Source organism: Dreissena polymorpha, chromosome 2 (assembly GCF_020536995.1).
Source record: "Dreissena polymorpha isolate Duluth1 chromosome 2, UMN_Dpol_1.0, whole genome shotgun sequence".
Classification (NCBI taxonomy): Eukaryota; Metazoa; Mollusca; class Bivalvia; order Myida; family Dreissenidae; genus Dreissena; species Dreissena polymorpha.
In genome coordinates, this window is record NC_068356.1 from 54,453,767 (window position 1) to 54,470,898 (window position 17,132).

The 17,132-nt window shown below is 36.2% G+C and overlaps 1 protein-coding gene across 29 annotated transcripts in view; it reads left to right on the forward strand.

Annotated features, from left to right (window-relative positions):
* The window catches only part of LOC127867079 (unconventional myosin-Va-like), a 114,500-nt gene extending 102,649 nt beyond the window's left edge, over positions 1 to 11,851 (forward strand). For 20 of the 29 annotated variants that reach the window (XM_052408040.1, XM_052408050.1, XM_052408041.1 and 17 more), the window contains 9 exons: positions 862 to 939; positions 2,436 to 2,529; positions 6,336 to 6,482; positions 6,914 to 7,065; positions 7,765 to 8,005; positions 8,199 to 8,326; positions 9,184 to 9,341; positions 9,890 to 10,061; positions 10,406 to 11,850. In XM_052408040.1, the coding sequence (XP_052264000.1) occupies positions 862 to 939; positions 2,436 to 2,529; positions 6,336 to 6,482; positions 6,914 to 7,065; positions 7,765 to 8,005; positions 8,199 to 8,326; positions 9,184 to 9,341; positions 9,890 to 10,061; positions 10,406 to 10,645 (1,410 nt within the window). In that variant the 3' untranslated portion in view covers positions 10,646 to 11,850. Of the gene's footprint in view, positions 1 to 861; positions 940 to 2,435; positions 2,530 to 6,335; positions 6,483 to 6,913; positions 7,066 to 7,764; positions 8,006 to 8,198; positions 8,327 to 9,183; positions 9,342 to 9,889; positions 10,062 to 10,405 lie in introns of all 29 variants that reach the window. The other 9 variants (XM_052408031.1, XM_052408036.1, XM_052408033.1 and 6 more) reach the window with 1 other exon arrangement.
* The last annotated feature ends 5,281 nt before the right edge of the window (positions 11,852 to 17,132 follow it).

A 17,132-nucleotide genomic window follows, 5' to 3' on the forward strand; every position in this document is an offset into this window, starting at 1 on the left:
ACTTAGATGACCACTGGTCATTTCAAGGTCATTCATTTCAATGTCATTCATTTGAAGGTCAAGGTCACTGTGAACTTAAATGTTAAAATGTTAAAATTGTTGTAACTTTGGTATGCTTGGACCTAGAATCTCAAACTTGACGTAAAGGTTTGCAAGCACACTTAGATGACCACTGGTCATTTCAAGGTCATTCATTTGAAGGTCGAGGTCACTGTGACCTTGGATGTAATGCATGCATTCAAAACATAACACAAGGTTTGCTCATGCCTTGAAAAGTACTTACATTTCATTTTGACCTTTGAACAATATTTCAGTAATTTAAGTATTGCATTGACAAAAACACGAAAGGTACTTTCCTGTCATTTAAATAAAAAATCCGGCTTCAATGCGGTCATCTCCGACCGCGGAACTCTTGTTTATTCATATATTGATAAAGCGCATCATTGGCATGTCCAGCAGTGTCACAGATATTCTTGTTTTTTTTTTTATTAAGTTTTTTTAGTAATAGCTTTATATAGTTTGTCATATCTGGCATGAATGTGTTACCTCTGGAATTAACAAAAAAGTTCCCATAGAAAAAAAAACGCACTCAAATTAATCAACACATTGTTCTCATGACAGAGAAATATTTGGTAAATTGTTGTGTTTTTTTCGGTATTTACTTTGAATTCAGTATGTTCAGCATATAACAAAAAAAAATATTTTACAAGCTTGAGTCATTCTAGTTGCTGGTTTATTTGTCAACACCATGGAAAGTGGTTAAGTATTAAAGTTGTTGTTAAATGCATACTTTAAATGACTTTTCTTTTGGTTGAAATATTTTCGTTTGGTTAAATTGTTTTCTTTCTGGTATATTTCCAGTCGCTGTCCCTCACATCTGAAGCCAAGATAGAGGCTACAATGCAGCATGAGATCACGAGACTTACCTCAGAAAACCTGGTCTGTATATATATATGGTAGACAACCCACAGTATTGGCAAATGATATTTACTATTAACATTTCCAAAAGTGAATGATTTAATAAGCCACTCCTGAGGCTAATTTAGGACAACAATTTCATTCTAAACTGGATTTTTGCTAAAATGAGACTAACTTAAAACAAAAAATACTTTTGAAGTGTAAAGGGTTGCGCATAATTTACCTCTGGCTTATCTGGGAGGGCACTTTATGCATTTGCTTTAAGCCCAGTTTCCCAGAGACAGGCTAATTTACAATTTAAAAGTTTGAGAATTTTTTTAAACACTTGACTTGTACATACAAGTCACCTTTTTAATTAATGTTTTTTGTCTCACAAGTGAAATTGCTGGATCAGAACATAAATGAAATGAAGCTTTAAGTAGTCAATGACGTAACCATTTGTAATTGTTTTTAAACCCTTTTTATTTGTTTAATATAAACGTTTGAAAAAGTGTTGTTTTATTTGCAAAATGTGTTTTTTAAGTTTATGATTAATGAAATCACTTTTACTAATTTTATATGCAAAGTCTATTGATTTATTATGTAATGATTTAATTCTCAATTGCTTTAAAATAATGTGCTTGTGAAATTTTCATTATAAGTTTGTTGTTTTAGCTCACCTTAGCAGAAATTAGCTTTTTCGATTGCTTATTTGTCCGTCACTGCAGTGTATCATCCTGGTTGACATGAACCTTTTTAACAATCTAGTGGCCACATTTATTGTCCCACTTTATAAAACTTGGTCATTGGTCATCACATTTTTCCCAATGATATGTTTGCCGAAACTGGGTCACGTGAGGTTAAATAAAGGTCAGTATGTCAAATTGAAGTAAAAGATTGTAAACACCCTTGAAGTCACATTTATTTTGGAATCTTTATGCAACTTGGTCAAAACATTTGTTCTAATGATATCTGGGTAAAGGACTGGGTCAGGTCTGTTGGAAAACATGGCCATCAGGGGTGGGGCAGTTTTCCTTATATGACTGTAGTTGAACCTTAAGAAAGCTCTAATGGCCACATTTATTGGCCATTTATCTTCATAAAACTAGGCCAGAACATTTTTTTCACAAAACTTTTAAACTTAGTGATGTGAGAAAAAAAGTCGACTAGGTCAAATAAAAAAGCATGTATATACTCTACAAGTCACTTTTTTTTTCTAATCTACATGACCCGTGGTTAGAACATTTGTTATCATAAAATATCTCAGCTGAGTTTTAAAATAAAACATGGGCATATAAATTAATATTTATGTTTCATTGAGTACTTTCATTATTTTAAACAACACCTTTTCAGAATAATTAAGTTTCTTAGGGTCTTAGGTGAGTGCCTTAGGGCCCATGGCCCTCTTGTTTGTATGGTTAATGAGAATAATCTTCAGAGTATTTGCTAATTGCTAAACCAAGTTAATTGTTAATATTGCTGTCTTTATGTTGTTACAGAACGTGTAGTTGTTAACTTTGCTGTCTATGTTGCTACAGGACCTCAGAGAGAAGGTAGATCAGCAAGAGGAGCAGATCAGAAAACTGAAGAAGATGTTAAAGGTTTATGCAAAGAGACTGAAGGAAGGGGAGGGTGAGTGCAATGCTGTGGTCATGTAATTGTGTTGTAGTATAGAGTTAGTCTTTTTTTTCGCACTGAAGATCTTGAAAGTCCTTGCAAAGAGACAAAGGGAAGGAGATGGTGAATGCAGTACTGTGGTAACTTGTGTTTGGATATTGTGTGTTAATATGGAATTAATCTTGTTTCCCATTAAATATTTTGCAAGTTTGTTGAAGGAAATTGTAGGGAAGGTGAGTTGTATAAGAAAACTACAGTTAGTTTGTAAGTCTCAATATGAAATGAACAGGGAAAAGCTGAGTCTCAGTTTGTGCATGCCAAAGTTTAAATATTGTTATGCAACAATCTATCTGAATGTATAAAAACCTTTGATACTATTAATGAAAGAAGCTTCTTTAACTTTTAAACTTTTTGATAAGAAAAATATATAAGGAAAAGGAATAATAATAACCATAATCTCATTTTGACCTAGATTCTGCTTCATTACAGTTGATATCTGTATAGTTATTATGCAATCAGTTTATTGTCCGGTTGCAATGTAGTTCTTGATTTAAAATCTAGTTGACCACAATCTTGCCCCTGGTAACCAACATCTCTATGGTTAACAAAACTGTTTGTACCCCTGCTGCTATGGTAACCAGTCTTGTTTGTATCCCTGCTGCTATGTCAGGACATTGGCGACCATACCGACCTCTGTTTACATCATCAATGTCCCTCAGTCCCACTACGGGTAAGATAGGGACCTGTGCATCTTACCTCACTCTGGGGGAAACCAGGTTTAATGCATGTGCGTAAAAATGCATCACAGATTAGCCTGTTAAGTCTGCACAAGCTAATAAGGGATATAACTTTTAGCTTTTATAGAATTTTTTGGTTAAAGAAAATCTCCTCTTAGCATTGATCCAGTTTAGGTGGAAAGTATTGCTCCTGATAAGCCTGTGCTCACTGCACAGATGAATATGGAACAACGCTTAATGCACATTCATTAAGCCTGGTTTAACCAGAGCAAGGCTTTGATGTGGTAGTTTTCTGCCCATACTTGTATAAGTACATTTATACGTATTTTAGTTTTGTGTGTATGTGTTTTTTGTGTGCAAATATTTGTTTCTTTAATATGATACATGGTGTTTTTATACCCCCACAAACGAGGTTTAAGGGGGTATATAGAAGTGAACTTGTCTGTTGGTCGGTAGGTCTGTCTGTCGGTCCGTATTAAGTGTCCGCTCTCTTATTCAAGTAGTTTTCATCCGATCTTCACCAAACTTGGTCAGAAGTTGTATCTACATGATGTCTAGGTCAAGTTCGAACATGGGCCTTGCCGGGTCAAAAACTAGGTCACGGGGTCACTAAGTGCGTTTTAAACATTCAGCATGTTGTCCGCTCTCTAATTCAAGTAGTTTTCATCCGATCTTCACCAAACTAGGTCAGAAGTTGTATCTAGATGATCTTAAGGCCAAGTTCGAACATGGGCTTTGCCGGGTCAAAAACTAGGTCACGGGGTCACTTAGTGCTTTTTTTAACATTCAGCATCAGGTGTCCTCTCTCTTATTCAAGTAGTTTTCATCCGATCTTCACCAAACTTGGTCAGAAGTTTTATCTAGATGATCTGAAGGCCAAATTCGAGCATGGGCCATACCAGATCAAAAACAAGGTCACAGGTCACATGGTGCCCGCTCTCTATTTCAAGTAGTTTAAATCCGATCTTCACCACACTTGGTCAGAAGTTGTAACTAGATGATGTGTAGGTCAAGTTCAAACATGGGCCATGCCGGGTCAAAAACTAGGTCACGGGGTCACTTAGTGTGTTTTAAACCTCACCATGCTGTCCGCTCTCTAGTTCAAGTAGTTTTTATCCAATCTTCACCAAAATTGGTCAGAAGTTGTATCTTGATAATGTCTAGGGCAAGTTTGAATATGGGTCATGCCGGGTCAAAAACAAGGTCACGGGGTCACTTAGTGTGTTTTAAACATCACAATGTTGTCCGCTCTCTAATTCAAGTAGTTTTCATCCAATCTTCACCAAACTTGGTCAGAAGTTGTATCTAGATGATGTCTAGGTCAAGTTTGAATATGGGTCATGCCGGGTCAAAAACTAGGTCACAGGGTATCTTAGTGTGTTTTAAACCTCGCCATGTCCGCTCTCTAATTTGAGTAGTTTTCATCCAATCCTCACCAAACTTAGTCACAAGTTTTATCTGAATGATCTCTAGGACAAGTTTGAACATGGGCCATTCTGGGCCTAAAACTAGGTCACGGGGTCACTTAGTGCTTTTTTTAACATTCAGCATGGTGTCCGCTCTCTAATTCAAGTAGTTTACATTCGATCTTCACCAAACTTGGTCAGAAGTTTTATGGAGATGATCTTAAGGCCAAGTTAGGACATGGGCCTTTCTGGGTCAAAAACTAGGTCAAGGGGTCACTAAGTGTGTTTTAAAAATTGAGCATGGTGTCGGCTGTTTTTTGTGAAGACGACATGCAAAATATTATGTGTCAATGCGGCATGTGGGAGTATTCGTCACGTCTGTGACAAAGCTCTAGTTTTTTTTAAAGATAGAGTATATCTCTTAAATTCACTGTTGCCCAATTTTCTAATGTGCAAACTTACATATGAACAAATAAGGAAATCAAGCATAGTTTTATTCAGTTTAAACCATGTTTAAATAGAAATAATGCATGAAGGTTACAGTCTATTGTCAATAACCCACAGCCGGAAGTTTATATGTGTAGGGTTAAATAACAAGTTTTTTGTTTATCTCTAGATATACAATGGCTACAAGTTACAGCACACCATGCTTATCTCACTTATGCCAACTCGCTGTTTGTTGATGACAATCTTTAACATTTACATGACATCGCATACTAATGGGTTATATTGTTCCGTCTGTGTCCTTATTAAATACCTGCTACATTGACGACATCAGGTAGTGTATTTTGTGTCAACCTATATCGTATAAAGTAGGGAAAATAGTGTGTGTGCATGATTTAAGGGCAAAAGTGCTTTTACTTTATAGTTGATAACTAGAATATAGTTATGGTTTATAATTATTTCTTATTGTACAGTGAGTAATTGCATTTTTGTGGCCGTTATTTCACAAGTGCCCCAAATTAAAGCATGAATATGTAGCCAGTGACATGTTGTTAGATTTTGTTTTTGATGAATAAATTAAATTAACATAAGACATAAAAATGCAGAGAGTCCATAAAAATCACACATGGTTTAAGAATTAAGATGTTAACTGAATTTCTTTAGTTGTTCCAAAAATCTGTTACTTTTAAAATTGGATAACTTCCTTCATAGCTGGCTTTATTTTCAGTAAATTTGTAATGTAAATGACTTCAGTAGTCTCCCTTTGCTTTAAATGTTACACTTTATTGATAAATTGTCTTCCTTCTGAACTTCTCTATAAATACATTTAGTGTTTACTCTAAGCTATAATTTGTAATTTGATATAAATGAATTTAGTTGTCTCTGTTTGCAGTAAATTTGCCATTAGACCATTTCCAAAATCCCTTAATCATTAGAATGTCCTCAACTTTTTCACTTACCTATTAATTTGTTTTGTATCCAAAATAATTTGTTGTTTAATAAGGACTTCTAGTATTTTCCTTTTTTTGAAAATTGCTATTTTAATAGTTCAGTTCTTCTTTGTTCTTTTAATAACATCAGTTGCTGCTCTAAGCTGTGTGAATAAATTTAGTTCTTTAACTTAATACTAAGTTTGTTTTTTAATAAATTAATTTGCTTTCCTTTTTGATATAATGTCCATTTGCTTTATTTCCGTTATCTCCCTTTGTTGTACAGTTGTCATTTACATTTACAGCGGCAGAAATCCAGGCAGAGCTGGAGAAGGAGGAGACAAAGAGTGTGGAGAACGTGGCCCACATTCGACATCGGGAGAGAAACTACATGGGTATGCTGGAGTACAAGAAGGAGGAGGAGACACCTGTAGTCAAGGCTCTTATACTTGGTAAGACACCTGTCGTAGTAAAGAGCTTATGGTTAATTAAAAGCTGAAGTTCGTAGAAAAAATCTTTTTTTCATGAAAAGGTGTTTTTTATGAGGTCAATTATGTTTTGCAGAGGCGACTAAAATAAGTTAGCACCTTAATGCATACAAACAGGGCATTAAAGTTCTAAAAAGTCCTTTGCAAATGTTAATGACCCCATAAAGTTTATTGGGTAAACTAGAAACAAATGTGTCATGCATTTGAACAAAGTTTAAATGTGGTTTATTTTACCTCAAGATAGTGATTTCATTTTCAATACTACTTTGACTAGACATTTTTTTCAGCAAAGCTGTAATTGCAGAATTGCCACTATACTACCCACCATTTTTGTTTGTCTATGGACTCGAATGAAATAATTAATACTTGTTTCTTAATCTATTTTGTCATTAAAGAGTTGAAGCCTAAGGTGGCCACATGTCTCCTGCCAGGGCTACCTGCCTACCTACTGTTCATGTGTGTACGACACACTGACTTCATCAACGATGATGAGAAAGTCAGGTCTTTCCTGACTAGCACGATCAATGGAATCAAGAAGGTCGTCAAGGTAATGCTCACAACAACATGCAAGAACACAACTCTGTATTACCCCAGACAGTAACAAATTTCCCTGATATATTTGTAGCCACATAAGATAGATCTGTTTAACTTTCAAAACTATCAACAGAAACAAGGTCGTCAAGGTAATGCTCTGTGCTCACAACAACATGTGAGAGCACAACTCTGTTTTAGCCCAGACAGTTACAAATTTCCTCCATATATTTGTAACCACATAAGATAGATCTGTTTACATCAATAAAGTAATCAAATTAAAAAAAAGTATAACATAAAGTCAATGTTCGTAAAGCTAGAATGATTGCACCAGTAGTATTTGAAGTGCAACAATAACAACATGAATTGCTGTGAATAAGCATCAGAACAGGTTAGTTAGATGTCTGATGTACAATATAGAATATACTTAAAAACTAAACCTTTTTTTTATGATGTGAATATGTTTGTTCTCAATAGCGAAGTGAAAATTGCTATATGCCACTCACAGTCTATTAAGATTTTATGCTGTTTTCTGCGCATCAGTATCTAAGGGTTGGAAATGAAGCATACACACTTGAATTGAGTGAGATGGGTCTTTAATTTAATTGGATTTTCTAAGAGACTTCAAACGCATCAGTATCTGAGATTTAAATGGTTAACTTTCTAAACAATTTTCACATAGCATTTGTAAACAATTAACTTTCTTATATCCTAGAAACACCATGATGATGTAGAGCGTGTGACCCTCTGGCTGGCCAACACATGCCGGTTCCTGCACACCCTGAAGCAGTACAGCGGAGAGAAACAGTTCCAGACGGAGAACACCCCGAGACAGAACGAGCACTGCTTGAGAAACTTTGACCTCTCTGAGTACAGACAGGTGTTCAGTGACCTTGCCGTGTGGATATATCAGACGTTGATCAAAAACATGGAGGCTACCATACAGCCGTCTATAGGTAAGGTTGGAAATGTAGACTGGCTAGCTCAGTTGGTAGAGCACTAGGCTTCAAATATGAGAATTGCTGGTTCGATTCCTGGCCTGGCCATTTGACTTGCATGTGTATCATTTTACTTGTAATCATACATTATTTTAGCATTTTGATCTGATGTTATGCTCACGGCTCACATTCTGTTGAATCTCTCCTCCAGTGCCTGCAGTTTTGGAACACGAGGCCATTGCTGGATTGACAGGTAGCAAACCTAGCGGTCTGAGAGGTAGAAGTTCCAGTAGAGCAGAGGATACACCAGAATACTCACTGGACAGTCTCATGAAATCTGTATGTACTTCGCCGATAGTATATATATAATACAAATATATATTGTCTGTATGACATCCATTATATTTTACTTGCCTGACCTGCTTTTGTGATAACATGTTGTATGTCAGTAGTTGTTTGTTGTCCCTTTTTCAAGTTTAACATTTACCCTTTGAAAATTCGACATTTTTGCCTTGTCTTCCTGTAAGTTGGTGATGACATGAAATCTCAGCCAAGTTTGGATTTGGGACACTGGGGTCAAAAACTAAGTCACTACAGGTTCAAATGAACGAAACTTCTTGTGAAAACTCTTGTAGTCATATTTGTCCAATCTTCATGACAGTTGCACAGAACATGTATTCTAATGATATCAAGTCTAAGTTCCTAACATGGTTCCCATTTGTTGAAAAATGTGGCTGCGACATGTATGTCCAAAAACATGGCACCAGGTCTAACCACTTGTTTTGGTCTAACCCTAACCCTCTAGTGCCACATTTATGACATTTTTGTCCCCTACCGATGAAACCGGAGGGGACTTATGGTTTGCGCTCTGTCTGTCAGTCTATCAGTCAGTCTGTCACACTATTCTGGATCCTGCGATAACTTTAAAAGTTCTTCATATTTTTTCATGAAACTTGCAACATGGACAGATGGCAATTAGGACATTATGCACATCATTTCATTTTGTTCCTACCTAAAGAATATGGTTTCTATGGCAACAAATAAAATATTTAAAAAATCTGAAAATAGTGGAGTTTCACCGGTAGAGGACCATATTGCTTGGCAATCTCTTGTTTATTTTATTTTTGCTATTGATTTGAACATGCACATGTTAACACTTAGAAATGTTCCACATATCAGATCTCCTTCCATTCCAGATGAACCTGTTCTTGCGGGTGCTGACACAGCATGCAGTGGACCCTGAACTGATCAAGCAGATCTTCAGACAGGTCTACTACTTCTTGGGAGCAAGCGCCCTTAACAACCTCCTGCTGAGAAAAGACATGTGCAACTGGTCCAAGGGCATGCAAATCAGGTAATAAAGGACATGTGTAACTGGTTCAAGGACATGCAAATCAGGTAATAAAGGACATGTGCAACTGGTCAAAGGGAATGCAAATCAGGTAAAAAAGGACATGTGCAACTGGTCAAAGGGAATGCAAATCAGGTAAAAAAGGACATGTGCAACAGGTCAAAGGGAATGCAAATCAAGTAATAAAGGACATGTGCAACTGGTCTAAGGGCATGCAAATCAGGTAATAAAGGACATGTGCAACTGGTCTAAGGGCATGCAAATCAGGTAATAAAGGACATGTGCAACTGGTCTAAGGGCATGCAAATTATGTAATACACAAGACTCCATGTATATGAGCCTCCTTCTGGAAAAACTGGGCTTAATGCATGTGCTTAAGGTGTTGTCCCAGATTAGCCTGTGAAGTCCAGATAGGCTTATCAGGGACAATTCTTAGCTTTTATGGTATTTTTGGTTTAACGGAAGTCTCTTGTTAAGAAAAATCCAGTCTAGGCCTAGTGTAGTATGATTACCCTGTACAAACTGTCAAACAGTGTTTCCCTCTATTCCAGATACAACCTGTCCCACATGGAGCAGTGGTTGCGTGACAACAAGCTGCAGGAGTCTGGCGCTGGTTCCAGTTTAGAGCCGATCATCCAGGCCTCCCAGCTGCTGCAGGCCCGCAAGACAGACTCAGACGTAGACAGCGTGTGTGATATGTGCTCCAAACTAACAGTACCACAGGTAGGCGTTGAGAACTTTTGATTGATTTCTGATTGTCATTATTGATAATTGAAATCTGATTTTGTAATACTGGGTTAAATGAATGTGCCTAAAGTGTCGTCCTATATTAGCCTGCGCAGTCTGCCCAGGCCAATTAGGGACCAATTTCTGCTTTTATGTTATTTTTTGTTTAATGGTGGTCTCAGCTTAAATTCAGCGTTGGAGGAAAGTTTTGTGCTGTTTAGTCTATAGGGACTGCATAGGCTTATCTGAGATGACACTTTGTGCACATGCATTAAGCCCAGTTCTCCCAGGATGTGGCTTAATTGATGGATTACAATTCATGCTGTTGTTTTCTATTGCAGATTGTTAAGATTTTGAACCTCTACACGCCAGTAGACGAGTTTGAAGAACGTGTTCCGATCTCGTTCATTCGCAAGATCCAGCAAAAGTTAAAGGAAAGGGAGAGCACTGATACCTCGCTCCTCATGGACCTCAAGTTCTCGTACTCTGTTACCTTCCCTTTCAACCCTTCCAGTATCGCCCTAGAGACCATTGAGGTGCCAGAACAGCTTAATATAGCAAAACTAGTTGTTAGGTGTTAGCTGCAGCCTGGGAACACTCCTTGGGCAACTTATTCTTATATTATTATATATTCTGCCAAACGTCACAACATTGTTAAGTATCTACAAATGTTATGTACCAAGGGGTATGCATGGATATGTTGTATGGTGTATTTTTATACCCCACTTCGAAGAAGAGGGGTATATTGCTTTGCACATGTCTGTCGGTCCGTCCACCAGGTGGTTTCCGGATGATAACTCAAGAACGCTTGGGCCTATGATCATGCAACTTAATAGGAAGATTGATCATGATTCGCAGATGACCCCTATTGATTTTGAGGTCACTAGGTCAAAGGTCACTGTGACTCGAAATGGTCAAATGGTTTTTGGATGGTAACTCAAGAACGCATACGCGGCCAACAGGGCGAACTCTGAACAATATAACTGAAGCAACTGGTCTGTAATCCTAAATCTATAATTATCAGTCCAATGAAACATCATCATTTGAGTAAAATAAAGTGGATCAGTAAAAATATTATCAGAATATGAGATTTGTGTGTATATTTTGTATATTAAATATTGTGTTAATGTTTAATTTTGTTGATTAATATAAATATAAGCAGGACAGGGGAGGTAAAACACTATTATATCTTTCTTATATACAGGGGAAACAAATGCAATAAGTTTAATTTTCATGTTTAATAAATAGAGGATATTTGTTTATGTCAGTGTGAGATCATTTGTTGTTTTTTTCATTGTCCCTTGACATATTTCTTTTATATTTTGCGTACTTATTTACCATCATCACCCCAACCTATAAACAAGAGCAGACAACTCTATCAAGCATTTTGTCATAATTATTGCCCCTTTTATACTTAGAATATGCATATCTTTGATAAATCTATGTTAAAGTTTGCGTACTACCCCAAATATTTCCTATATCCTTTGACATATTGCTTTTATATGTTGCATACTTGTTTACCAACATGACCCCAACCTATAAACAAGAGCATATCACTGTATCAAGCATTTTGAAATAATAATGGCCCCCTTTACACTTAGATAATTGAACATTTTGCTTAAATTGCCATAACTTCTTTATTTATGATCACATTTTATTATTACTCTTTGACAAAACAACACTTACCTGTATACCACAATGGATTCCACACAAACAATACCCCACACCCCTACCAGAATCCCTTCCCCCCCCAAACCTCACCCCCCCCCATTTTTTTTTTAAACATCTAATAAATTACCACACCAAACATTATACCCCTCTCTCACCCCCACCCCCCCCCAATTTTTTTTGTTAAACATCTAATAAATTACCACACCCCACATTATACCCCCCTCTCACTTCCCCCGACCCCCTATTTTTTTTTAAACATCTAATAAATTACCCCACCCCACATTATACCCCCCTCTCACCCCCCTACCCCCCCCCCCCCTACACCCCCCAAATTTTATTATTTTTTTATTTTTTTATTTTTGAAAGATCGTCAAATTAATTATTGAATATGAACAATTTCCCCATGATGGCTTACGTTATACTGTCTAGCACTCGAATAGTCGAGCGTGCTGTCCTCTGACAGCTCTTGTTAGGTCAAAGGTCAAGGTCACAGTGACTCGAAATAGTACAATGGTTTCAGGATGATAACTTACATTAGGTCAAAGGTCAAGGTCACAGTGACAAAAAACGTATTCACATAATGGCTGCCACTACAACTGACAGCCTATATGGGGGGCATGCATGTTTTACAAACAGCCCTTGTTATGTTTAGAGATTCTTCTACATTTTGTAATAGATGTACACAACTTATACTTTTCTACATATTATTCACTATTATTCACTTTTTAAGATCAGTTTAATATTTCAGTTATTTATTTATAAGTCTATTATTTGATACCTGCATAAGTTTTACAACACAATATTCATGTGTGCAGTGAATGTACTGCAGCATTTTAGAAGAAATCAAAACCATATCAGATTTGTACTTATTAGCAAATGTTGTTTTGCAAAAAGCAGGCATAGTGTTTTATAATAAATATTTGTTACGTAATTTATTTTTGTTAGTGATTTTGTATTCAACACCAATTGTACAATATGTATTTGCTTAGGTTTAAAATTTCATATTGTTAATGACTTTCTGGTGTATATATTGTAGTATAGTAAAACTCCAGTGTATGGTTTCCCCGTGAGAAATAATCTGTATGTTCAAGGTACACGTATATTGTTCAAAGTGAAGATATTATTTGTGACGTTATCTATCTGAATTTGCATGATGATGTAACACACCAATCATTCCAGTTTGAAACAGTATTGATTCCCATGGGGCATACTGAGAATATAATATTTATTTAATACTGATTGTAATTAAAATTATATTTAAGTATCGTCTAATATAGAGGTTAAAGCATTTCCATACGTGACCTTGCCTGATATGGTCAATACTAGTCTAGCATGTCATTATGTGTTGAATGTATGGCAGAGTGGCATGTCTCCATTCCAACATATTTAATTCATATAAATGCATGAAGTACATTCTTCAATGCAATGTCCTATTGCTCTCCAAGCCGCACGTGAGAATCATGACATACATGTACTCATGAATGGATTGTTCACATCAATAATTATCATCCATTCTAGCAAGTGTATCCCTTAGAAAGGTTGACATTTTATTAAATCACATTTTAATTATCAATCATTCCAGATATATTGAAATACAAATCTGAAAGCTATATATGTTTTCCAAATGTATTGTTAAACTGGGTAAATTGTTATGGTCTAGAAGTAAAATGTTACGTTTAAAGTTACGTGGAGTAAAATCTGATCTGTGAGCGTGCTCTACAATGTAAATGTTTTAATACTTAAATATGCATTGTGTATTGTGTTGTACATAATGTTTTGTTATGCACCAAATTTTAGAGTGTTATTTATGCAGCTATTCTGCAGAATGCAAGATGTGATATATGTATAGGAAATGGCAATGTAAACTATTGGATGGTGTTACCAACATATGATGAAGAACATGCATTGACACCTGTTTTAAAACGTTCCTTGTTATAAAGCCATTAAAATAATTCTTATCTCAGACATATTTTAGATAATTTGTTGAGTGTTTTCAGTGACTAGCTGTTTATTCGCTGACCAATTTTTAGCTCCGCTGTTTTCAGAGAAAACCGGAGGTATTGTCAAAGCCAGCTCGTTGTCCGCCGTCCGCATCGTGCTAAAACCTTAACATTGGCTCTAAAATTAAAGTGCTTCCACCTACAACTTTAAAACTTCATTCGTAGCTGCACCTTGATGAGTTCTACACGCCATACCCATTTTTGGGTCACTAGGTCAAAGGTCAAGGTCACTGTGACCTCTATTATAAAACTTTCACATAGGCTGTAAAATCAAAGTGCTTCCACCTACAATTTTAAAACTTCATATGTCGATACACCTTGATGAGTTCTACACGCCACACCCATTTTTGGGTCAAAGGTCAAGGTCACTGTGACCTCTAATATAAAACTTCTGACAAGCTTTCATTTATTCAAAACTGCACCCACAGCCGAGCATTGACACCCGCTATGCGGTGCTCTTGTTTGTAGTTGTGACATCATCAACTTATAAAGGCTAGAGATCTGTGAACACTTTTTCATATATCAAGTTTTTGTGCAAAGGTTCTTGTGTCCAAGCTGTGTGAATGGCTTTTACCCATCTTGCCACTCCATACCATGTTTTGGATAAATTAAAATATTTAATTTAATGAAAACTTGTGTCAGATCCTATATACCCAGAATGCATTTAGTTTGCTGTGATTGGTGGACATGTGTCTCAGGTTGTGTTTGCAAGATATTTGAAAGGTAAGAGCGACATTTGTGCTGGTTCCTTCTTTTTATGCCCCGCAGGAGGGCATATAGTGATCGAACTGTCTGTCTGTTTTTCTGTCACACTTTTGCGTTTAGGTTTTTCGAAAAATGCTCATAACTTCTATGTCGCTTCAGATGTAACCTTCATATTTGGTGTGTATGTGTATATGGACAAGGCCTTTCCATACGCACAAAAATGTTGACACCTTTGACCTTGACCTTGAACTTAGGGTCCGTGTTAAGGTTTCGAAATCTGCGTTTAGGTTTCGAAAAAAGTGTTTTTCGGGGGCACATGTCATATCATGAAGAGAGCTCTTGTTTGAGGATGTCAACGTGTCTCACTTTGGTTTCAAGCTTTTTGTGATGTTTAATCATGTGTTGCATTGTTAGCTCACCTGTACGAAAAGTTTGTATGGTAAGGTATTTGAACAACCTTTTGTCCGTCCTGTGTTGTCCGTTGTATGTGAACAGTTCATCCTAAACTGCTCAGCAGATTTTCAATTAATTTTACACAAATGATCTTTGGGTTACTCTCTTTCAAAACTGTTTAAATCATTCCAGTTAACTGCATATGTATGTCACTCGAGCTTAAAATGTATTTTTATTTTGTTTAAAATTCTGAAACTGCACAGGTAAGGAGTTTATATTTTGTGTTAAAACATCGCAGAATGGCTTAAGAAGTTTGATCAAATCAGTACGTGTTAAAACTGACCAGGCTCCAGGGTTTACATGATTTAAATAGATTTCTATTGTAAATAGCTTGAAAATCTCTGACACAATAATGCACACAAGTTAACTATTTGGGATGTAACATCGTATGGTAGTCTGCCTCAAATATCGTTGAAATCATGCCACTGGAGTCAAAAGCGGTCATGCCACGGGGTTCACATTATTTATATAGTCTTTCATTGTGACATAAGATTGAATGTTTTATCTGAAAGAACAATTTCAAGAGGTGTATTATTGGGCACAAGACATGATATAGTTGTCCTTTACGAAGATTGTTAAAGTCATGCCCCTGGGTTTAAACTGGCCATGCCCAATTACACAGGTGGGCAATCTCCGGGCGATTAAACCATCTTGTTTAATTGATTTTCAAGTTAAATTTCCTATTAAAATGTAATACAATTTATGTAAATTAAAGCAATCAAAACACATCTATGGTAATTGTTTCATTGTTTGTTAAAACGTTTTGTTGCTTTTGATAATAGCAAAAAAAACTTAATTGATTGTATGAATGTTCCTGTTTACAAAACAATATTATTATCACTAGCTTGAGGCTATGCCTACTAATGTTATGGTTTTAAGTACAGCCATTCCATCGTTAAAGAAGAATTGTATTCCCTAGTGCATTTTGCAACTCCATTCCACCAGCCTTTGACATATAATATGCATATACTTGTATAACACACACGAATTACGTTCTTGGGATATATGTTAAATTTTAACGTGTTTTGTCTCTTCAATATATATCATATGTTATTGTTTTACAATCACTATGGCATTTGTTACTTGTTTAGAGTTATTGGCAATCTTTAGACAAATGCGCAATGTTGCGTTTTTATTAAATATTATTATTGTACATGTACATAACGCCATTTGCAAAGCCAATTTTTTATGTAATTTATTTTGCTGGATTTTGTTTGAAACAGAATTAAAATTCGAATGCTTACACATAGTTTGTTATTTGTGCGCTCCAAAATCCTTTTAAGTTACAATCTCAACAACAAAACTATAGCGACAAAAATAAGAATCTGGAAAATTGGAATTGTACTGCAGTGGTGTAGATCTACTATGTCTATCCCTATTGATTCTTTGTCGAATTATTTCGACAGATGGCACACGCAATCAACCGTTCTTCTGCGCATGCGGTTTACAGTTTTACACACTAAGGGCTAACTTATTTTTTGAGCGCGTTATGATATATTTTTTCCATCCCTGTAGTCGCAAGAGATATGAAGTTCAATTTTAGCACTTCTTCATAAGTAGGATGCTGCTTTATGACAGTGCTTTATTTACATAACTGAATGCAATGTTTAGCTCACCTGCGCACACCGTGCTCATGATGAGCTTTTGTGATCGATTTTTTGTCCGTCGTACGTCGTTAACATTTGCTTGTTAATACTCTAGAAGTCCCATTAAATTCCGATGTTCATGAAACAAGGTCATAAGATTTGTCCCAATTATATAATGGCCCAGTTTAAAACTGGGTCACTTGAGGTAAAAAAAACTAGGTCACCAGGTCAAATTGAAGGAAAATATAAAAATTTGTGTAGTCATATATATAGTCCAATCTTCATGAAACGTCGTCAGAAACATTTGTTTTAATGACTGTCAGAGTTCGAGAATGGTTTCGAATCTCTTTAAAACGCGCGTGTGTGTGTGTGGGGGGGGGGGGGGTAATTTGTATTATATTGCTGAAGTGAAACTGGTTAACACTCACATTTTTTGTCCAATCTTCATGTCATTTGGTCAGAACATTTATTTAGTTTGGCTCCGGTGCGTTGAAAAGCATGACGGCAGGGTGGGGCAATGTTCCTTAAATGGATATTGTAAAAGCTTGATAACAATCTAGAAGTCTCATTTATAGTGCAATCTTCATGTTTATGGGTGAAACATGTGTTCTAATGATATTTGGCGGAGTTTGAAAATGGTTGCGATTCGTTGA